Here is a 24,911-nt window from a genome sequence, read left to right on the forward strand (position 1 = left end):
AACTCACTAGGTGACCTTGGGCAAGTCACAGTCTCTCAAGAAGTAACAGCAAAGCCTTTCTGAATAAATCTCGCAAGAAAATGTTTTGGCAAGAAAATGCATAATGAGGTATTTCAGGCACAAAACATCAATAACAACAGTAATGTGATTTAAACTAATGTTGCCACTCTCCATAAAAGGATTTTATTTTCATTCAATCAATTTAGTTTGTACTGTTTGTTTGATTTGTAATCACATTCTTGTTTTATTTATTTTCTTCTCTTTTCTTCCACAATTTTTTTCTTCTCCTCCTCACTTTTGCCCTCTTGCTTTCTCTCCTGACCACTTAGAGGTAATCGCTCTATTCTTAAGGACACGCTATACCTGCTCCTCTTTTCTATTTTAATCTCTCCTCTGCTCCTATAATTACCTCTCACATTCAGAACCTGGTCCTTGATCCTTTAATTGGCTTTTTCAAGCTCTCTGATCCATCTGTATCTTTCTCTGTGCAGAGTCATTTTCCATTTAAAGGCTAAATAAGCACATTCTTTTAATGTATATATTTACCTTTTTTTCAGAGTTGTTGATGGTTACTTGCCTCTCAGAGTTGTTGATGGTTACTTGTTAGGGTTATTTTATTCAACAAAATACTGAAAAATAGCTAAGTGATAAATTAGTCATATGGCCAAGAACCTGATGGTGGCACATCAGATTTGTAAAATGATTCTTCCAGCCATGAGTAGGAGTGGCAACTTGAACTGTTAGTTTTCTACTGAGAAATCTGATTCTGATAACTAGGAGTGGATCCATCCAGTCAGAAAGGGTCTTCCCTGTCGTGGCCTCTCAGCTCTGGAACTCCCTCCCCAGGGAGATCCCACTCTCTCCATTTTCCGTAAGGAATTAAAAACTTGGCTGTTCTGTTGTGCCTTTGATTTGGCAGTTCACCACAGAATTTCCCAACCTATCCAGCTCCTGCACTTTAACAGGGTCCCTTTCTGGCACTTCTAACACTTTAATAGCCTAAGGATATTTGCCTCCTAACCTAGCCCTCCGATTATCGCACCTTCCCTGTCTCTACTTTCATTGCACTTAGTAATTATGAACCGAACCTAGCACTTTATTTGCTCAGCCATGATATTACTTTTAATTGTTTTTATAATGTCTGATTTTATGTTTATTGATATTTTATATTGCTTGTTTTTCTATGCTTATTTTAACCTGTTTTGTTGGGCATGTCCCTTTGTAAGCCACCCCGAGTCCCTTCGGAGAGATGGAGGCAGGGTATAAAAATAAAGTTGTTGTTGTTGTTGTTGTTGTTGTTGTTGTTGTTATCTATCATCCATCTATCCATCCATATATCTATCTATACCTTTAGATTTTAGTCCAAACTTTAAAGGAAGCATTCAAAATGTTAGTTATAGTCCAGGTTTGATTTCCACCAATCTTAGGTGGCTCCTTCAAAGTTCAGACTAAAACCTAAAATGGATTAATTGTCCCACTGCCATATAATCCATCAGTAGCTATTTCTACAGATATTTACATCGGAAATAGAACAGAGATTTCTTTGATGTTATTTTTTGATTTTTCACCTCCATGAACCCCAAACCACAGCAGTGATACACATTTTGTTCCGCCTTTTTCATCTTGGCTACCTATAATTTATCTCTGCCCTTCAGAAATACAATGGCTCTAAATCCAACACAGTGTACATACACACACTTGCAGATCTCTCCATGCCCTCAAATTTGGAAGGTGATACAGCATTGGATGTATGGTTCTGTTTTAAGCATGACAAATCCCAGATAAACACTGCTGTATGAATTGCTGTATCCATCATAGATCCAGCAGCCTACATTTTTAGCAGATCAATTTGTGTGAATTAGTTCATGGTTCACCTGGCTTTGATTACTTAACCCATTTAGCAATGATTCCAGATTACTCTAAATTGGGATTTTTCCATGTGAGAATGTGGCTGGATCTAGACTGCCCTATATCCCAAGATCTGATAATCTGGGATAAGAAGATAATCTGGGATCAGATCCTGGGATAAAGGGCAGCATAGATCCAGCCTGAAATGATGGAAAATACCCTGCACATCATTATGAGACCACAGCTTTCCTTCTTAAAGGTCACTTTACAGAAGAGATTCCCTTTTGCATGTTATTTATATAAGGTGGTAATGATGCCAAGATTCCTGCCATTATTATAGATCCTCCAGTTATCAGTGGTCAAGGGTAGAGAAGCTGTGGCCCGACTAATGTGGCCCAACAAACTCCCATCAGCCCCAGACAACAAAGGCAATGGTGAAGGACAGTGGGAAGGGATTACATGTGCCTCATCCCTTCCTCAAGATAATAGGATGCAATCAAATGCTCACCATGCAATTGGATTGTGTTGATTGATTGGGAAAGTATAGAGATATTGCTTTTGTCTTTGGGCATGGAGTGGATGGATTTCATCTTTTCCCAGGTCTATAATTTGTATGTGTCACAACTATCTCAATGAAACATTAGCCTATAAAGTCCTATATGGGACAAGCAAACCTGTCCCCAAACAACATTAGTTTCCTCTGATGGGAAAGTTACATTTCTGTACCATAAGACATAGAACTAAGGAATGGCAGCCTGAGCAGACACAGAGCTGGGAATCACCAGAAGATGATTCAGCACAGGCACCTTTGGAAAAGATGCAGCAGTCAGAGGAAAAGGTGCGACCCCAAACTCTGGGACCTGGCAAGAAGAGCAATGCCAGTCTATGAGAGTCATAGAGTCATAGAGTCATAGAGTCAAAGAGTTGGAAGAGACCTCATGGGCCATCCAGTCCAACCCCCTGCCAAGAAGCAGGAATATTGCATTCAAATCACCCCTGACAGATGGCCATCCAGCCTCTGTTTAAAAGCTTCCAAGGAAGGAGCCTCCACCACACTCCGGGGCAGAGAGTTCCACTGCTGAACGGCTCTCACAGTCAGGAAGTTCTTCCTAATGTTCAGATGGAATCTCCTTTCTTGTAGTTTGAAGCCATTGTTCCGTGTCCTAGTCTCCAAGGAAGCAGAAAACAAGCTTGCTCCCTCCTCCTGTTTAGTCATTGCTAAACAGAAGAGGGAGCATTTTAATCATGGGCAGCCAACAACTCTGACAACTCTGATCCATTTCTTCCTGGAAACAATTGCCTGCCTTTCAGTTCTGGCTTGGCACTGCTTCATTCCTGCTTGAGATTCCTGTGATCCTGACAATTGGATTGACAGATCTGCTTGATCCTCAGATTCTCAGACTGACTGTCTGACCCCACTTGACTCACAGACCATATCTAAGAGAGAAAAGAGGTTTGTCTTCTCTCTTGCTCACAGACCCTTACAGACAAGAATGCCCTTGGATTCTTTTGTTGATTTACTGCTCTGCATTACCTGCCATTAACTTAATCAAGAGCAGCGTTAACTGGGTTGTTGTGTGTTTTCTGGGATATATGGCCATGTTCCAGAAGCATTCTCTCCTGACATTTCACCTGCATCTATGGCAGGCATCCTCAGAGGTTGTGACCTCACAACCTCTGAGGATGCCTGCCATAGATGCAGGTGAAATGTCAGGAGAGAATGCTTCTGGAGCATGGCCGTACAGCCCTGAAAACACACAACAGCCTAGTGATTCCGGCCACGAAAGCCTTTGACAATACAGTGTTAATTGTTCTCTTCCTAGCAATGGTCTGCAAGTTGTATTGTCTAAGGTTTGCATGGCTGGAATCACTAGAGTGTTGTGTGGTTTCTGGGCTATATGGCCATGTTCTAGCAGCATTTTCTCCTGATGTTTCTCCTGCATCTGTGGCTGGCATCTTCAGAAGAAGATGCCAGCCGCAGATGCAGGCAAAATATCAGGAGAAAAATGTTGCTAGAACATGGTCACATAGCATGGAAACCACACAACACTCTGGTCTGCAACTTGCCAAAAGCTGGAACTAAGACATTAGAACTGGAGCCTCCAGACTTTATTGTCAATGATCAGTAGTCCAAAAATGTATGGCCAGCATTTCCACAAAAAGACTATTTCAAAATTTTGAACAAGAGCTTCCTTGATGAGATACTTGGTGTACAGACAAGGAAATGGAAATGTTATATACATGTGGATTTAGAATGGCAAATTGTAGAGCTGCCATCTTTTTAATCAGCCTTTATCTAGTTCCCTGAAACAGTGTCATGATAAATGCTGATGTAACAGCGGAAGCTTTGCATTTTGCTGAAGTTAATGGGCTCGGACAAGCTGCCTCACCTGTTTAATTTCTCAGCGAGAAACTGCTGTAAAAGACTGAGGAACATAGTTGGCAAAAACAAAAACTGGCAGGCCAATGAGTTCTTGGACTTTTTGTGGGGGTGTTCTGTTGATCCATACAACAGATTTAAATCAGAACAAAATGTGCCTAAGTACCTCTGGATCAGTAGTGGCAGTTTTGCTGATACTAAACCAGTGGCAATCGGCAACAAATGGGAATTCACATATTATTTGCCAACTAGCATGTCTCTAGATGAAAAATCCCATCTTCCAACAATGGATAATCCCATTTTGTAGCTGGGTAATGATTTTTTTTCTCGTCAGCTGGTACCTCAAAGAATATATGGAGTGACAAATATATGAGTTGAAGACTTGAAGAAAAGAAATTTATCCTCTTGGAACAAGCAAGCAAAACAATAGAAAAAAGTCCATAATCTTTTTAGAGGTATAAAACAGGCTGGATCTATACTACCATATTATGCAGTTTGACAATGCATTATATGGTCAGTGCAGACCTGTAAAGGTAAAGGTTTTCCCTGACATTAAGTCTAGTCATGTCTGACTCTGGGGGGTGGTGCTCATCTCCATTTCTAAGCTGAAGAGCCGGTGTTGTCCATAGATGCCTCCAAGGTCATGTGGCCAGCATGACTGCATGGAGCACTTTTACCTTCCCACAGAAGGCAACTCACACTTGCATGTTTTCAAATTGCAAGGTTGGCAGAAGTTGGGCCTAATAGTAGGAGCTCACCCATCTTCCTGGATTCAAACCGCCAACCTTTTGATCAGCAAGTTCGGCAGCTCAGCAGTTTAACCCACTGTCGCCACCAGGGGGCCCTTGAAGACCCATATAATGTAGTTCAATTATATGGTTCTACACTGACCATATAATGCAGTTTCAAATTGCATTATATGGCAGTGAAGATCCAACAGTGGATGACAGTTCACAGAATCTCTCAATTGGCATGGCCTTTGGATTGAGGATATGGCCATTCAACCAAAGGAAATCTTTTTTCCGATTTCTGCCTAGATCCAACTTTGACAGTGGCCTAAATTTTCCCCTTCTTCTGACAACTGATGGCACTTCCAGACAGCAAGAAAGTCCACATTGAACTGAGTTTTAAAAACCTGGGTCGAAGTGGTGTTTAGTCTCCATGCCACCCCAAAAGCGTGTACTTTCCTCAGGGGGTATCTAGATGCTATCCAGTACCTTCCAGGAGAGCAACCAGATACCCAACCCCTTCCCAAAAGGCCTTAAAAATTAAACAAACTTACCTGCTGCCATTAAGGTCCTGCCAGAGTCCTCCTAGTGCATAGAAAAGACCAGGGGGATGGGTGAGGAGTGCTTTTCCTTCTGCCCCCCCCCCCCCCCAGCACATGATTTCTCTGCACCAGAAGGACTCCAGCAGGACCTTAATGGCAGCTGGCTAAGTTTATTTAATTTTCAAAGTCTTTTGGGGGTGTTGGTGTCCTCTGGGTTTTTTGGGCTCATAGAACCCAAAAAGCTAGAGAAAGCTGTGTGGATTGGGCACAGGGATCGCATGACGTGGTTTATGGGCTCCACACAGAGCCCATAAACCATGAGACCCACGCCTTTCACAAAGGTCTAATGGGCTATCAAATTAATTTGGGACAAAGCAGAGTTTTCCTGTTTTGTCCTGAATTAATTCAGTTTTGTCGGAGACGTTGTATGTGCACCTGCGGTAAAACCACGGGAGCTCCCACGTTATAGGCCCTGTTTGGATGGGCCCTGAGAGACAATCCACACTGCAGAATTATAGCAACAGTTCAAAATAAACCATAGAATTATAATTTGACACCCCTTTAATTGCTATATGGCTCCTTCTTATGGAACCCTGGGATTTGTAATTTGTTGTAGAACCAAGGTTCTCTGACGGTGATACTATTTTGCAAAAGTACACATTCCGGTACTCTATAGCATTGAACCATGGCACACAATGTGGTGTCAAACTACTTTAATTCTGCAGTGTGGATACAACCTAAAACAACTTCTCTCTTGCAAATACAGACCTACAGAGATGGAAGACTAGCCCTGCTGGGAAAAATAGATCGCGAATCCCCCCCTCATCCAAAATATACATGGCCCTGCATCATTGTGTCTAACATTTATAGATTAATTCTGCGAATCTAGAAAAAGGATACCGTAATTGCCGCTCTGGTACAACAATATCTGTCTCCTGTTGGACTGAGATCACAAAAGTTTGCAGCAGCACTTCTTTATTTGAATCAATACAATTGGCGTGAACATTTGACCTCTAAATTTTTGCAGGTTCCAATAATGTTTTTGAGACAAAAAAAGCACTTTGTACCTGCCTAATTTGATATCGACATAGCGTATTTTTGGGGAACATAAAAAGTGCCAGGAAGGAAAAGATGTGTGCCTTTGCTGTCTGTGGTTTTAACAGGAAAGGAGACATCAGCATCTTACAGAATAATTTAAATTTAAATCAATTTAGTTGCTTTAAGGTGGCCATTTCAATTTGGGATACAAAAGGCAGGGCAAACAATTTTGGTGGATGTGGGAGCATTTTCTACTTGCTATAATGGCTTTTTGTGGCTTCCCACCAAAATTCAGTGGTTCAATTAACAGCCAGATTTAAATAGTGAGGTCAGGAGAAAACTTAGTAAAGGTAAATGTTTCCCCTGACATTAAGTCTAGTCAAGTCCAACTCTGGGGAGTGGTGCTCATCTCCGTTTCTAAGTCGAAGAGCCGGCACTGTCCATAGACACCTCCAAGGTCATGAGGCCAGCATGACTGCACGGAGTGCTGTTAATTTCCTGCCATGGCAGTACCTATTGATCTACTCACATTTGCATGGTTTTGAACTGCTAGGTTGGCAGAAGCTGGGTCTAACAGCAGGAGTTCACCCCGCTCTCCAGATAATGCTTGGGGAGTACAAAACTCCTTTAGAAGGATTCACATATTCTGTGAACCACATACTGTCCACTAAAGTAAGTACTGTGAAAATATGAAAACCTGGTGCCTCTATGGTAGTCTGGTAGAACAAGAAGTACTAATATGTAAATACTGGTGTTCCAAAATCCCCCCAAAATTCCAAAACACTTCTGATTCAAAGCATTTTGGATAAGGAATACTCAACCAGACTTTCTGACCCCCAATTGTTTAACAGTAATAATAAGAAAATGACCTAAATTAGGCAGCTGAAATAAAGTACAGGTGGGTTTCATGTCCTGCTTATGAGAAGTGATGAGTGGAATGCTGCAATGTTGAGGTTAGACAGGGCGGGCACTATACTAAGACCTTGGGTATCCCACCCCTGTCTACACAGAACATATATATATGTACACATGAGGCGATGGGGTAATACAAGGGAAGTGAGGAATCAAACCTCACAAATTCAGTTCATGCTAGGAACACACTTTCTCTGTCCTGCTTATGAGAAGTGATGTGTGGAATGCCATAAGCCAGGTTCTGTCCTGGTCCTGATCCTGTTCATCATTTTTATTAATGACTTAGATGAAGGGTTAGAAGGCATGATCATCAAGTTTGCAGATGACACCAAATTGGGAAGGATAGCCAATACTCCAATTCAAAATGAATTCAAAATTATCTTAACAGATTAGAGAGATAGGCCAAAATTAACAAAATGAAGTTCAACAGGGATAAATGCAAAATACTCCACTTAGGCAGAAAAAAATGAAATGCAAAGATACAGAATGGGGGATGCCTGGCTCAACTGCAGTGCGTGTGAAAAAGATCTTGGGATCCTTGTGGACAAGTTAAACATGAGCCAACAATGTCATGCAGCAGCTTAAACAGCCAATGAGATTTTGGCATGCATCAATAGGAATCTAGTGTCTAGATCCAAGGAAGTCATGCTACCTCTCTATTCTGCCTTGGTCAGACCACACCTGGAATAGCGTGTTCAGTTCTGGGCACCACAATTGAAAATGATCAAGGGTGGGTCTGGAGAACAAATCCTATGAGGAGCGACTTAAAGAGCTGGACATGTTTAGCCTGCAGAAGAGGAGACTGAGAGGAGACATGATGGCCATGGATAAATATGGGAGGGGAAGTCATAGAAAGGAGGGAGCAGGCTTGTTTTCTGCTGCCCTGGAGACTAGGACGCTGAGCAATATCTTCAAACTGCAAGAAAGGATATTCCATCTGAGCATGAGGAAGTGCATACTAATTATAGAACTAAAGGCAGGGAAAGTGGGTAGAAAGAATTTCAGCTAATCACAATACACCAGAGTGGGCACCATGTGATCCTTCAGGTCTTTTTAAACTGCAGCTCCTAGAATCGCCAGTCAGTAAACCCAATGCCAAGGAATGCTGAAACCAGCAGTTTAAAAGCATCTGGAGAATCGTACAGTTCCTACCCTTGCAACCCAGATACTGGTCTAAATGTAATTGTTAGTCCTAACCAGAAGAGACTATTGATTCAGTCAAAGTCAGAAAAATTGTAGTGTACCAAGTTCCCATTGATTCAACCACTCAGGCTAATAATTGCTTTTCTATCTGCCGTATAAAAACAGACCAAACAGAATTGTAAGTTCCAGTGAACTACATATATATTGCCTTGTACGCTGCTGTTTTACAAATGATTTTGCAGATGTGGTTCTACTGAGCAGATGGAGTGGTAGAACTCCAACTCCTCTAGACCAAAGTAATTGCATAAGTATAAAAGATTATGGTGAATATCTTTGGGGATTAGAAGGGCTGATTTTGCTTAGGTTCCTCAAGTGTGGGATACAGTGATGGCTACGTTGCATTTTTCTGGAAACTTCAAGAAGCCACCCATAAGGAAAAAAACAACAGAAACAACCACCAAAAGTTACAACCCAGTTATGCCTCAGAGTAATGCACAACTTCACAGATCTTTGGCTCTTGCACAAATTGAGTGCTCAGTGTGCCACATAGAATCATAGATTCAGAAGAGACCTTGTGGGCCATCCAGTCCAACCCCCTGCCAGGAAGCAGAAAAATTGCATTCAAAGCACCCCCGACAGATGGCCATTCAGCCTCTGCTTAAAAATCTCCAAAGAAGGAGCCTTCACCACACTCTGGAGCAGCGAGTTCCACTGCTGAACAGCTCTCACCGTTATGAAGTTCTTCCTAATGTTCAAGTGGAATCTCCTTTCCTGTAGTTTGAAGCCATTAATGTTTGCTGATTTGTTGTAAACTGTCCTGAATCCCTATGGGGAGATAGTGTGGGATATATAAAAATTATTATTATTATTATTATTATTATTATTATTATTATTATTATTTGAAACACAACAAGATGAGTCCACAGCAGACAAGATCACTTTGCTGGCTGTGGTATTGGATCACACGTTGGACACTTCCCAAGTGTCTAGGACTGTGTTATTATTATTATTATTATTATTATTATTATTATTACACTGACAAAAAAACACAGTATGTGACACATTATGTGACAGCAAATGAGATATATATGCTGGATTTCCAAAGCCTCCAAAGAAGGCACCTCCATCACATTCCGGTGCAGAGAGTTCCACTGCTGAACAGCTCTCACAGTCAGGAAGTTCTTCCTAATGTTCAGATGGAATCTCCTTTCTTGTAGTTTGAAGCCATTGTTCCATGTCTTAGTCTCTAGGGCAGCAGAAAACAAGCTTGCTCCCTCCTCCCTGATAGATGGCTCCTAACCATGATCTGAACTCAAGTTGCTATTTTGATTCCTGCATTTTCAAGTTAAGTTGCAATTATCCTGTTATAATTGTTCTATTCCTATTCTACTATTTGTTCTATACACCTTATTGAACAACCTATCCTGGTCCCCTCCCCCCAAAATGAGACTATATTGTTGCGTAAGATGCTTATTTTATTGTTTATGATTATGCTGTTCTTATGTTGTTTTGATATTTGCTGTTCTGTTTTTAATTGTATGTTACCTGGGCATGGCTTCGGGGAGATGGAAGCAGGGTAGAAAAATAAAGTTCTTCTTCTCCTCCTCCCTATGACTTCCCCTCACAGCCCTCATCATGTCTTCTCTCAGCCTTCTCTTCTTCAGGTTAAACATGCCCAGCTCTTTGAGCCACTCCTCATAGGGCTTGTTCTCCAGACCCTTGATCATTTGAGTCACCCTCCTCAGGACACATTCCAGCTTGTCAATATCTCTCTTGAATTGTGGTGCCCAGAATTGGACACAGTATTCCAGATGTGGTCTAACCAAGGCAGAATAGAGGGGTAGCATGACTTCCCTGGGTCTAGTGATTCTCAACCTTCCTAATGCTGTGACCTCTTAATACAGTTCCTCATGTTGTGGTGACCCCCAACCATTAAATTATTTTCGTTGCTACTTCAGAACTGTCATTTTGCTACTGTTATGAATCGTCATATAAATATCTGATATGCAGGATGTATTTTCATTCACTGGACCAAATTTGGCAGAAATATCTGATATGCCCAAATCTGAATACTAGTGGGGTTGAAGGGGGGGGATTGATTTTGTCATTTGGGAGTTGTAGTTGCTGGGATGTATAGTTCACCTACAATCCAAGAGCACTCTGAACTCCACCACCAATGGAATTGAACCAAACTTGGCACACAAAATTCCCATCACCAACAGGAAATACTAGAAGGACTTGGTGGGCATTGACCTTGAGTTTTGGAGTTGTAGTTCACCTACATCCCGAGAACACTGTGGACAAGCAATGATGGATCTGGACCAAACTTGGCTTGAATACTCAATATGCCCAAATGTAAACACTGGTGGAGTTTGGAGAAAATAGATCTTGACATTTGGGAGTTATAGTTGCTGGGATTGATAGTTCACCTACAATCAAAGAGCATTCTGATCCCCTACCAAGGATAGAATTGGGTCAAACTTCCCACACAGAACCCCCACGACCAATGGAAAATACTGTGTTTCCTGATAGTCTTTGGTGACCCCTCTGACACCCCCTCACGACCCCCCCCCCCCCCCCCAGGTTGAGAAACACTGATCTAGACACTATACTCCTATGGCCATACAGCCAGAAAAACCTACAACAACCCAGTGATTCCGACCATGAAAGTCTTCGACAATACAGGGCCCTGAATATCAGGATTGCATGTCGCAGAGAAGGGGAAAACCTGGTCCCAATGTTGGTGAGGATGCCCTCACCAACATCCACAGAGGCGCGCAGGTTGATGGTCCTGCAGCTCAAACGTGGCCTCTTTCTTGGCAGCCCAGCAGCAGGAGCCTAATAATAATAATAATAATAATAATAATAATAATAATAATAACTTTATTTATACCCCGCCACCATCTCCCCCAGGGACTCGGAGCAGCTTACATGAGGCCAAGCCCAACAACACATAAATACAAACAAAAATGCATTAAACAAAAGCAATACAACACAATCTATATAAATAAAAATGTAATGTTTGTTTGTGGGATTAACAGAACTCAAAAACCACTGGACGAAATGACACCAAATTTGGACACACGACACCTAACAACCCAATGTATGTCCTTCACTAAAAAAATGATTTTGTCATTTGGAAGTTGTAGTTGCTTGGATTTATATTTCGCCTACAATCAAAGAACATTCTGAACCCCACCAAGGATGTACTTGAACCAAACTTGGCACACAGGACTCCCATGACCAACAGAAAATACTGGAAGGGTTTTTTTGGTGGGCAATGTCCTTTTGTTTTGGAGTTGTAGTTCACCTACATCCAGAGATCACTATGAACTCAAACAATGATGGATCTGGACCAAACTCTACACGAATACTCAATATGCCCTAATGTGAACACTAGTGGAGTTTGGGGAAAATAGAATATTGACATTTGAGAGTTGTAGTTGCTGGGATTTGTAGTTCACATACAATTACAGAGCATTCTGAACTCCACCAACGATAGAAATGGACCAAACATCCCACACAGAACCCTCACATGGGCCACAGCAACGCGTGGCAGAGAACGGCTAGTAGTTAATATAAATCACATATAGACAATAAACAATAACACTCAAGGATTTAAAAGCCTATGGCTTTTACGCTGGGCATGATCAAGGTAAACGCTGGGCATGATCAAGATAGGATATATCTTATAAGGGTTTTAAAAGAAATGAGGGAGCGCAGTCCAACCCAATCCAATAGTAAAGTGCATTCTGAGGACATATTGCTGGGAATTTTTCCTTATTCTGGGAAGGCACACTGGAACTGTCACGTTTTCAGGCTTTTCCTAAAGACTGTCCTTGGGAAGTGACTGCATGGGGGGAAAGGAAGGGTTCTGAGACTGTTAGGAATGGTGGGAGTTGAAGTCCAAAACACTTGGAGGGTCCCAATTGGCCCAGACTTGCTTTAGACCCAGAACAATCCCCTCTTCCTCCTCTCCTCCTCCTTGCAGACCCAGATTGCGACTCGGATGCCAATGCCTTGGATGCCAATGCCTTGGGAAGGACTTCAGGCATGACTGAAGTCCTTGGGGGGCCACCACCGACAAGGCCCTCTCCCTCGAGCGCGAGCAGGGCCTCTCCAGATGATGGAAGAGGTCGTGTGGGTTGGTACAGGAGCTACATTCGCCCTCTCCTTCCCTCCTTCCGCCCTCCTTTCTCCTCCTCCTCCTCGGAGCACTCCAAGCCAAAGTGGGACGCGATCGATCCAGGCAGATGGAACCAGAGTCCCTCCCCGTTTCCAATCGAAGCCTGCCAGGCCCAGAGGGGCGTAACGCCGCCCTCCAAGAGACACGAAGGATGCAGGCCCGCTCGCTCCCTTCCCCGCCCTCCAGATGCCAAGGATGCAGAACCGGGAAAGGAAGGGATTGCGGGGGAAGGGGATCCACGCACACCCGCTCCTCCCCCGGCCCAACCGCCCCCTGCTCTTACCAGCCGCCGAGTGGATCTTGGTTTTCCTGGGCAAGGACATCTTCAGAGCCTTGTTGGGCATCACTCCGGCGAGGCGGAGGAAGGAGGAAAGAGGGGGAAGGAGGAAGGGGCGCCCCGAAAGAGACAGGCTTAAGGGGGAGGCACCCCCTCCAGCCGCCTCGCCATCCACGGGCGCGCAAGGCAAGGACGCATCCGGCGGGAGCGCGCAGCGGAGGAGGAGATCGAGGAGGAGGATGATTGAGGAGGAGGAGGAGGAGGAGGAGGAGGTTTCTGCCTCCACTGCGGCTCTAGCCGGCCTCTCTTTCCCTTTCCCCTCACCCTCCCCGGGACTGCAGGAGCCGCCAAAAGAAGGGGAAAGGGGAAGGAATGAAGGGGGCAAATCTGGTCCTTGGGGGGTAGGGGGGTTCCTCCTGCGGGAAGGGAAGGAAAGGGGACGCGGAGGAGAGCCAAGGTCCTTGGTGTGGAGGAGAGCCAAGCAGCAATGCCGGTCTCAAGCTGCAAGGGATTACAGGGAAGAGAAAGCCCTGGCATTGGCATCCGAGCTTGCTTACAGTCGCAATCTGGGTCTGCAAGGACAAGGGGAGGAGGGAGAGGGGATTGTTCTAGGTCTAAAGGAGGTCTGGGCCAATTGGGACCCTCCAGGTGTTTTGGACTTCAACTCCCACCATTCCTAACAGCCTCAGACCCTTTCCTTTTCCCCCTCAGCCGCTTAAGCGGCTGAGGGGGAAAAGGAAGGGGTCTGAGGCTGTTAGGAATGGTGGGAGTTGAAGTCCAAAACACCTGGAGGGTCCCAATTGGCGCAAACCTGGTCTAAAGACAGTCCGAGACCTCTCTGGGACACCCAGGGACCTGAAGCCCCGTTTACCTAGCTGCAGGCCCGGCTCCATGGCGAGCGGCTCTTCCCGGCAGGTCCAGTCCCGGCTTTGGAGTCTGTCCGTCCGCCCCCCTCCCTCCCTCCTTCCCGCTCCCTCCCACTCCAGAAGCGACGCGCCTGGTCCCAAGCGCCCCGAGCCCACGAGGGTGCAGGGAGACCCGATTCGTCCCCTTTGATCCAAGCAGGTGAGGCGGAAGCCGCGCGGGAAATGGGGAAACCTGTCCAGTTTCTCAGCATTTCACTTTTCAGGGCTTCCCCAGTGGACATCATGTCCTCAGGAGCCTCCCTACAAGCCAGGCTGCAGTGGCTTTTTAAATATGTGATGAGATGGGCATACAAATTGTGTATGTAGTTTTGGGGAAATGTAAGTACAATGTGGAGTTTGGGGAAATCATAGAATCATAGAATCAAAGAGTTGGAAGAGACCTCATGGGCCATCCAGTCCAACCCCCTGCCAAGAAGCAGGAATATTGCATTCAAATCATCCCTGACAGATGGCCATCCAGCTTCCGTTTAAAAGCTTCCAAAGAAGGAGCCTCCACCACACTCCGGGGCAGAGAGTTCCACTGCTGAACGGCTCTCACAGTCAGGAAGTTATTCCTCATGTTCAGATGGAATCTCTTCTCTTGTAGTGTGAAGCCATTGTTCAGCGCCCTAGTCTCCAGGGAAGCAGAAAACAAGCTTACTCCCTCCTCCCTGTGACTTCCTCTCACATATTTATACATGGCTATCATATCTCCTCTCAGCTTTCTCTTTTTCAGGCTAAACATGCCCAGCTCCTTAAGCCACTCCTCATAGGCCTTGTTCTCCAGACCCTTGATCCTCTGGACACATTCCAGCTTGGGAAGGAAACTAAGCACATTCGTCTTGTGACATAAACTTCAACCAGAGAAATCAGCCATAGCAAAGCACTTGATGAACCAACCTGGACACAACATATTATTTGAGAACACAGAAATGCTGGACCTCTCTTAACAACTATTATGTCAGACTGCATAGAAAGGCCATTGAAATCCACAAGTGTAATAATAATAATAATAATAATAATAATAATAATAATAATGCAGCCAGCAGAGTGATCTTGTTTGCTGTGGACTCATCTTCTTATTTTTAAAATAATAATAATAATATAAATAATAATATAATGACCATAAAGGTGGTGGTGATATAATAATGGGAGTCAGCTGCATTAAGATCACTATTGACCAAAAGGTCATGAGTTCAAAGTCAGCCTGGGTTAGAGTGAGCTTCTGACCAAATTGTGTAGTTTGCTGTCGACCTTTGCAGCCTGAAAGACAGCTGCATCTGTCAAGTAAGACGTTTAGGTACCACTTATGCGGGGAGCCCCCAGTGGTGCAGTGAGTTAACCCCTGTGCTGGCAGGACTGAAGACCAATAGGTCGCAGCTTCGAATCCAGGGAGAGGCGGATGAGCTCCCTCTATCAGCTCCAGCTTCTCATGCGGGGACATGAGAGAAGCCTCCCACAAGGATGATAAAAACATCAAATCATTCAGGCATCCCCTGGGTAATGTCCTTGCAGACGGCCAATTCTCTCACTCCAGAAGTGACTTGCATTTTCTCAAGTCGCTCCTGACACGACAAAAAAAAAATGCAGGGAGGCTAATTTACGACATCATAAAAATCTCCAGCAAGCATGCAAAGAATGAGGAAGTACTTAATCAATGTCACAAATAGATGGTGAAGCGACAGCTCGCCTGGTGGCCAGAAAACCCACATGAAAAAGCTGGAATGTTAAATAGCCTCTGTGTGTCTGTCTATCTATGTTGAGTCTATGGGATTGAATGTTTGCCATGTATATGTACATTGTAATCCGCCCGGAGCCCCCTGCGGGGTGAGAAGGGCAGAATATAAATACTGTAAATAAATAAATAAATAATATACATAATAATATAATGACCATAATATAATGACACTTAAGAGGAGGAGGTAACAATGATGATGATGATGATGATGATGATAACAGCATAATAGTAATAATATATAAATAATAATATAATAACCATAAAGGTGATGGTGATACAACAACAACAACAACAACACAGTCCTAGACGCTTGGGAAGTGTTCGACTTGTGATTTTGTGAGACAAAATCCAGCATTTATATCTTGTTTGCTGTGACATACTGTGTTTTTGTTTCAGTAAATAATAATAACAATAATAATAAAACTTTATTTATACCCTGCCCCATCTCCCCAATGGGGATTCGGGGTGGCTAACATGAGGCCAAGCCCAACAATTACAACAAATCAAAATAAAATCCATACAGCAATAATAGCATCAAATGAAATATAAACAAAACAAGTTAATACAAAATCAAATACAAGAAGTGAAATGAAATAATAAAAATGTGCCCAGCGGGCTGGGCCAAGTTACAAGAGGTAGAATTAAAATATAAAAACCCTGTGTGAGATGGATGACTAGTGCTTGGTGGGGGATTTCAGATGGGAAGAAGCAGTGGGGTGAATATCACTAAGGGGTGAGATAAAGAGCATCGAAGGACATATTGTACTGAGCTGGTCATGGTGTGGGGATTGTATTCGTTCCTCAAAGGCACACCAAAACAACCAGGTTTTTAGACTCTTCCTGAAGGCTGCCAGGGTGGGTACTTGCCTGATCTCTCCGGGTAGCGAATTCCAAAGCTGAGGGGCCACCACAGAGAAAGCCCTTTCCTTCATCCCCACAAGTCTCACTTGCGACAGTGGGGGAAGCGAGAGAAGAGCCTCCCCTGAGGATCGGAGGGGTCATGCAGGTTCATAGAAGGAAATGCGGTCATGAAGGTAGCCAGGTCCCAAATCATTCAGGGCTTTGTAGGTGATAACCTGCACCTTGAATTGGGCCTGGAAAATGAACAGCAGCCAGTGGAGCTCCTTAAACAGGGGGGTAGACTGCTCCCTGTAACTAGCTCTAGCATGTGGACAATTTCAACAGAAAGGAAAACAAAAACATGGAAAATGAACAAAATATTCACCTACTTCAAACAGACAAGGGTTCTTTCTCCCATCCTGGACATTCCACAGATATATAATTTTCCTAGTTTCCAACAGACCTCACAACCTCTGAGGATGCCTGCCATAGATGAAGGAGAAACGTCAGGAGAGAATGCTTCTGCAACATGGCCATACAGCCTGGAACACTCACAAAAATCCACTTGCCTAGTTTCCAACAGACGTCACAACCTCTGAGGAAGTCTGCTATAGATGTAGGTTAAACGTCAGGAGGGAATGCTTCTGGAACGTGGCCATACAGCCCAGAAAATTCACAGCAACCCCTTCATCTTATTGTTTATTAAAGGACAAGCAAAGTACACACGCAAATTAGCACTGAAATTCAAACTATTATCATTCCTTTAAGCCAGAACCACCTCTTTTTCATCTTCATTTTTGGGCACATAATGTCCTTGAAAACGCCCTTGAATTCATCTTGCTTTTGTATGAGCTCATAGCTTATGACCCTCTTTTTCCCTACATTCGCTTTTTTCCAAACCTGGAGAGATGTTTGCAAATTCGCTTCAAAAAATCCATGGAGTTTCATACCCAAAAGAGCCCATTAGGGCTGTCAATCCACTCTATTTTTAAAATGAAAGTTTAAAGATCTCTCCCGTTTGTATGTGCTATTTCCAAAAGAGTTTTTTAAGTCCACACTAAAGTTCTGACATCAAAAAAACCAAGATGACAGCAACCATACTGATTGATAAAAGGCAAATAGAGGGGAAAATGTGGAGGCAGTGACAGACTTTGTATTTCTCAGAGTGAAGATTACAGCAGATGCAGACTGTGACTAGGAAATCAGAAGATGTTTACTTCTCGAGAGGAGAGCAATGAGCAATCTTGATAAAATAATAAAGAGTAGAGACATCACACTGGCAACAAAGATCCACATAGTTAAAGCAATGGTATTACCATAGTAATCTATGGATGCAAGAGCTGGACCATAAAAATGGCTTAGTGAAGGAAGATAGACACTTTTGAACTGTGGTGTTGGAGGAAAATTCTGAGAGTGGACCGCGAGAAGATCCAACCAGTCCATTATCCAGGAAATAATGCCTGACTGCTCACTGGAGAAAAGGATATTAGAAGCAAAGATGAAGTACTTTGGCCACATCATGAGAAGAAAGGAAAGCTTAGAGAAGACCGTGATGTTGGAGATTATGGAAGGGAAGAGGAAGAGGGGCTGACCAAGGGCAAGATGGATGGATGTTATCCTTGAAGTGACTGGATTGACTTTGAAGAAGCTGGGGGTGGCCACGTCTGACAAAGAGCTCAGTCATAGGCTGGTCCATGAGATCACAAAGAGTCGGAAGTGACTGAATAAATAAACAACAACAAAAAGCATTCTGAGTGAAATCCTAGTGTCATGGGCATCAGAGAGATTGGCCTCTGCTGTTTACGCCAGGCTTCACTTAATATTGAGTATTCAAAATCCTGCCCTATCAAAGCAACCACAAACCCAGAGCTTCTGCCAGTTAAAAAACATCTCAGGTTGAAAAACAAGGGATGGTAAACAAATAAGCTGAGTGGTTAAGACTTTCACTCAATTGAGTGCTCTGGCTGCATTGTAAGACAACTTGCTAACCATCCAATAAGGAATGGACCCAAATGCTTGGTCAGGTGCATGCAAATGGGGTGTGTTTACAGCCTTAGCCTTGAGGTCAAATTGGGGCCATGGGAGATTTCAACCCTGAAGAGTGGCCTATTCTAGAAAAATGGGGATGGGCTTAGCACAGCAAGGGGCTTGGCTTAGCACAGCGGGCTAAACCTCTGCGCTGAAGAACAATCCTACTGATCAGAAGGTCAACAGTTCAAGCGCAGGCAGAGTGAACACCCATCGTTAGCCCCAACTCATATCCACCTAGCAGGTCAAAAGCAGAAATGTGAGTTGCAAAATAGGCACCATTTTTAGCAGGGAACTAATAAAAGGCACTCCTAAAAGGACATTGATCAGAGGAAAGCTCCTCAGCATGAAAGATGGAGCAACAGCACCCCCCCCCCCCGCACTACCTCATAACTGGAGACAAGATGGGAAAGATGGGGAAAACTGCCTTTACCTCTGTTTGTATTGTTCTGTCCTTGTTAATTGTATAATCATCATCATCATTTTATTACTTATTAATCGCCCTCCATCCAAAATGCTCTAGGCGATTTACAAGCTAAATTGTAAAGGATAAAAATTCATACATACAGATATTGATATATAATCAGCATTGAATGTTTGTTGTATGTGTTTTCTGTAACCTGTTTGGAGTTAAATACTGTAAATAAAATAAAACAAAATAAAATAAATATTCCAATAAAATCTACAGCTAAACAAACTCACAAATCATGAACCTTTCTCTGAACCTGATGCCCTTCCATTTGATTAAACTGCAAGTAGCTGTGGGATGGCTGAGATTGCAGTCCAGCACACCTAGAGGGGAAAGGGTTAGGGAAGATGATATTATAGTAAGATCATTTGTGTTTGGGATCTTTCTTTGCAAAATGGTGGAGACACAAATCTGCTCTAGATTTCAGCCTAAAATATAAATACGCTAAGCTCTGTCTGATGGCCGAAAGCGAGGAGGAGCTGAGGAGCCTTCTAATCAAGGTGAAAGAAGAAAGCGCAAAAGCTGGGTTGCAGGTAAACATCAAAAAAACCAAGATTATGGCAACAAGAATGATTGAAAACTGGAAAATAGAGGGAGAAAATGTGGAGGCCGTGACAGACTTTGTATTTCTAGGTGCAAAGATTACTGCAGATGCAGACTGTGGCCAGGAAATCAGAAGACGCTTACTTCTTGGGAGGAGAGCAATGCCCAGTCTCGATAAAATAGTAAAGAATAGAGACATCAGACTGGCAACAAAGATCCGCCTAGTCAAAGCCATGGTATTCCCTGTAGTAACCTACGGATGTGAGAGCTGGACCTTAGGGAAGGCTGAGCGAAGGAAGATCGATGCTTTTGAGCTGTGGTGTTGGAGGAAAGTTCTGAGAGTGCCTTGGACTGCGAGAAGATCCAACCAGTCCATCCTCCAGGAAATAAAGCCCGGCTGCTCACTGGAAGGAAGGATACTAGAGACAAAGTTGAAGTACTTTGGCCATATCATGAGGAGACAGCAAAGCCTAGAGAAGACAATGATGCTGGGGAAAGTGAAAGGCAAAAGGAAGAGGGGCCGACCAAGGGCAAGATGGATGGATGGCATCCTTGAAATGACTGGACTGACCTTGAAGGAGCTGGGGGTGGTGACGGCCGACAGGGAGCTCTGGCGTGGGCTGGTCCATGAGGTCACGAAGAGTCGGAGACGACTGAACGAATGAACAACAACAAGCTCTGTCCATGGTGCTGAACAAGAAAGGCTTAGCACCTTGGGGACAGGCTACACTTTCAATATCTTACTCTCTGATGATTCACTCTTTCAACAGATCTAAATTATAACCATAAGCTGCACTTTTAACCCTTGCTCTGCTTTTTTAAGCTTCTTCTAAGTCTACTCAGTATGCTTTTTCTCAACTTGTCAACTTTTCAACCTGTCACAATCTAGTGTTCAGTCCTGTATTTACAAGCTGAAAAGGAGACTGGGTTCTGTTTTTCAAACGTTTTTGTTTTCTAACATTGCCTTTGCCCCTGACATGTTGAATAAGTGTGGGAGGCCTGTGGCACCTTTGAAGTTCACTTCCAGTTGCCAAGGTCCTACATCATAATATAGCTCCATCCTTTCTGCTTCCTCGGCAGCCGTTAAGATTTAGGAAAGGTCTTCTACTGGCTGATGAATAGGGCAGGAAGAGGATTCAGATAATGAAGTCTTAGTTGGATTCCACTTCACCCAGGAACTCAGAGCTGTTGCACTCCAGGCCTGGGAACATATATGACGACAGCACCACACAAGAGTTCAGAATGTAAGCAAACAGTTTATTGTAGAAGCACATTAAAAGTATAGGCTAAAAAAACAGTAATAAAGAAAGTAAATGTATAATCCAAAAATGTTTAGCAATAGATGATAACCCTGACTCCATTTGACAAGTTTAATTGAGATTAACAGTTGAGACAAAGCTATTGGAGAGGATCCTAATTGCATATACTGATAATACTATAAATGAATATTTCATGTTCTTTCTAGCAATCTGTATGTTGTGGATGGAAATGTGGCTTTCTGGATATATTGAACTGCAGCTCCTAGCATTCCCCACCATCTACTATGCTAGCTCAGGCTGATGGACATGACAGTCTAACAGCATCTCAAGGGTTGACCGTCATGGCTGTAAGATGACAATGGACCACATCCCATTGTTCCTTTAAAAAAAGCTCCTGCCACTTGCAGAAACTAAATGTTATCCTTCATGAGGACCATCCTTCCAATGCAAAGAAGAGGATTCCAACAAAAATAAGTCTTCGGCTACTTTCTCCTGGGCAAACAGGCTGAATCAGCCCTGCTTTTCTTCAGTATATCTCCTTCTAGTTGACCTCACAGATGTCTGCAGAATCATACAAAGGCCTTTAACTGTCCAGTCAGCTCTTCTGAGGATGAGGAACTAACCATACAGCAGATGCTGTGAGACTAAACAAGATCTCTCTCAGTTTTAGTTTCCTAATGAGACAATATGCTCAGTTGTCCTATTACAGGGACCATATGGCCAGAAAGCAATCTTATCTATGAATGTTTTTTTTCAAAGAAAGATTAATCATATGTTGTTGTTTTTAAAAATAGGAAAAATAAATGATTTTTGAAACACTTCCAGAGTTGCTCCTCCCCCAATCCAGTAGCCAGCAGGGCTCATTTATGTTACCAAAGATTAGCCTTTCAGTTGCCTAGTACCTACTCCTGTCTTATTTTTATGAATTGGATTTTACTTATGTAATCTGATCTTGTCTGCTTTGACTTGATTACCTTGACCAGACATGACCTGCTTGACCTGAACTTGCTCATTGTGTGTGGTCTTGCCTGCTTTACCGGATTTGACCTGCTCAACCCACTTGTCCTGAGAGCCTCAATTACCTGAAGAACTGAGCTCGGCCAAGCTAAATACTTTGAATTTCCTGAGTCTTTTTCTAAGCACTCTCATGACTCATTATAAAGTCATTACACCATGAGTCGTTCTGCTAGGACACATCCAGACATAGGCATGCAGAAACTAGCAGAACATCACTTCTCCTTAGATCTTTTCCACAAACCTAAATTAGACATACTTACTCCCATCCATGGAACAACTTTGTTATGAGCAACTTCAGTCCCTCAACCAATAAGACAAGAAGGAAATATTGGATTACATGGGGAAGATTTCTTCAGCTCATATCCCTTTCATTATTATCTTTGTGTAATATTAAGAAACTAGATTTAGTTCAGATTTCGGTTAAATGCAGAATGAAAATAAAATAATAAATGGCTTCAAGACCTGAAAGCACTCAGCACCATGCTGTCATGTGAGATACTGCAGAATTATAAAGCTCCAATCTTCAAGTCAGTTTGGAAACATTCTTTTTGATTGCAGCTTCCAGAATCCTCAGCCAGCTTAGCTACTGGCCATACTGGCTAGGAGATTCTGAAAGTTGTACCCCAAGAAAGTAATACTTCTGAACAGTAATACTCCCAACCTGTGGCAACAAGTACAACAGATTCTTTTGTGTTGTACCAAAAGAAATTCTAGCGACTATATCATATCTTAAACTTTGGAGAACTAAAACCACTTTGTTAGATGCACTATGAGGTGTTGAATTTATTTCTAAATAAATTTGCAAGCTTGTCTGCCCTGTTTTGTAAAGCATATCTGGTAACAGATTCAATAGCACTTCCAAAAATAAAATCTTGCTGCACAATGCAGAGTCACATAAAGTCCTCAGCATTTCTGTACCCTGGAACACCATGATGATGAACAATTGCTCATAAGGATCACATTGCTTCAAAATGAAATCCTCCAGGTAGAAATTATTCTTTTCAAGGGAAAATCACAGTAGAATTGAGGGAGCAAAATTGATTTTGTTTTCTGAAAAAGAAGAATCATGTATCTTCCATTAAAGGAGATATGAAAAGGATCCCGCATATTGAAACATCAATGATAAACTCAGCAGAGCATAAATGATAGCATCTTCAGTATGTAAGACTATAGCATGCCTATTGCAAGATATCAGTAAATACAACTTTTGCCTTTGAGTTTGAGATTATTCCCCAGAGAGGGTAAACAATCCTATGTCATTACAATCAAAAGGTTATTTTCTCATTGATTTCAAGACAGAAGAAACCCATTCAGCATGTAGTTTTGAATTGGTATAACCAGAAGATAAGTTATATTCTGCTATAAATTTTAAATGAACTCTTCAGACATTTACTATCACTTATGTGTACTTGACATTGTAATGTTCAAAACTCAGAAAACTTTGTGGGTCTGTGGAGAGGGGGGGAGAGTGGATTGCAATTCCTAACCCCCCCAATCGAATCGTTGTCTTTATTTCTTCACACCATCTTCTTCTCATACAAGTGCCAAGGTGATTCACAACACAAATTAAAGAACATTACAGCTAAACATTACATATATATATATATATATATATATATATATATATATATATCCCTCAAATCAATGGCTGGAAGTTGTGGAAACTCATTATGAAAGATATTTCAATTTTTTTTAAGTGAAAAAAAACATTAACCCATCAAGTGAAGGGCTGGACTGAATTGAACAGCAAGATATTTTGCATTTTTATGAAATAGGAGTAACTTCAAAACTTGTTTGTTTATTTATTAAGTGCCTATAAGATACTTCTTTCAATTGGCTAATAGTTGCAGGAGTGATTTTCTTTGCAAGATTTCTTGCCTTTTCTGGTGGATTCATGCCAATGTAGTGATTATTCTATTCTGAGTTTAAATAAAACATTTAAATGTGCTATCCAAGGTTTTCAATCTACTTTGGGGATAGGGTCCAACACTTTGGACACCTTGGACAAGTTAAATCATAGAATCATAGAGCTGGAAGAGACTACATGGGCCATCTGGTCCAACCCCCATTATGCAGGAGAAGCACAATCAAAATACCATTGACAGATGACCATTCAGCCTCTGCTTAAAAGCCTCCAAAGAAAGAGCTTCCAAGACACTCCAAGGCTGAGAGTTCTCATGTCAGGAAATTCTTCCAAGTGTTCAAGTGGAATCTTGAGGTGAAAGGAAAAAACACTTCAAGTATCCAAAAACTTCCACCTTCTTGGTTCTATCATCAATTGTCACAAAACAGCAAAACTGTGATACATTCATTCACAATCATTGATACATCTTCACTTGTATAATATATAAACAAAAATGGTAAAGCACTGTACTTTCCTGTACACTACAGTAAAGGAAGTGGTGCTTTAAAAGTAATAACATTAAATGAATGGCTGAATACCGGAATGTGTGTGTGTGTGTGTGCCTGCATGGCAATTAAAATATTTGGATTGAGTGTTTGCAATGACAAGATTTCATTTATGCATGATAATAAGTGCATAAGGAATTTCTGCAAATGGAAAAAAAAATCTTCCATTCATGAATGGAACTCCAAACCAGTGAACCAATGGAGGTCTCTGCTTGAAGAAGCACTTTTGTCAGATTGGGGAATTGCCTGCCATGCTTTTTCAGAAAGTGCCTCATGTCCCCAAGAGCAACTTATGAGAGCAAACATTAGCAAAAGTGGTAACCAGTAATTCATTGTTAGATACATTCAGGAAGCAGAATTCTGCTCAAGGGAAGTAGATTCTAAGTTTCTTTCCACACAGCTGACTAAAATCCCACATCATCTGCTTTGAACTGGAATATAGAGCAGTGTGGACTCAGATAACCCAGTTCAAAGCAGATATTGTGGGTTTTTCTGCCTTGATATTCTGGGTAATATGGCTGTGTAGAAGGGTCATAATTTGCTTACTTGTTTTTAATTTGTATGGGTGCATGTGGGTACATCTTTCACATGTGTACACATCCAGAATTTTGTTTGAAGTTCTTGTGCTCTGTGCTCATATTTATTTAAT

At 42.5% G+C, this 24,911-nt stretch overlaps 1 protein-coding gene across 3 annotated transcripts in view; it reads right to left on the minus strand.

Annotated features, from left to right (window-relative positions):
- The window catches only part of ATP8A2 (ATPase phospholipid transporting 8A2), a 438,434-nt gene extending 424,443 nt beyond the window's left edge, over positions 1–13,991 (minus strand). Inside the window, exon 1 of one of the 3 annotated variants that reach the window (XM_067466581.1) lies at positions 13,926–13,991. In XM_067466581.1, the coding sequence (XP_067322682.1) occupies positions 13,926–13,947 (22 nt within the window). In that variant the 5' untranslated portion in view covers positions 13,948–13,991. Of the gene's footprint in view, positions 1–13,060; positions 13,213–13,925 lie in introns of those variants that run through there. The other 2 variants (XM_067466582.1, XM_060770914.2) reach the window with 2 other exon arrangements.
- Between the last annotated feature and the right edge of the window lie 10,920 nt (positions 13,992–24,911).

The sequence above is a fragment of the Anolis sagrei genome, chromosome 3 (genome assembly GCF_037176765.1).
Source record: "Anolis sagrei isolate rAnoSag1 chromosome 3, rAnoSag1.mat, whole genome shotgun sequence".
In the NCBI taxonomy this organism is placed as follows: domain Eukaryota; kingdom Metazoa; phylum Chordata; class Lepidosauria; order Squamata; family Dactyloidae; genus Anolis; species Anolis sagrei.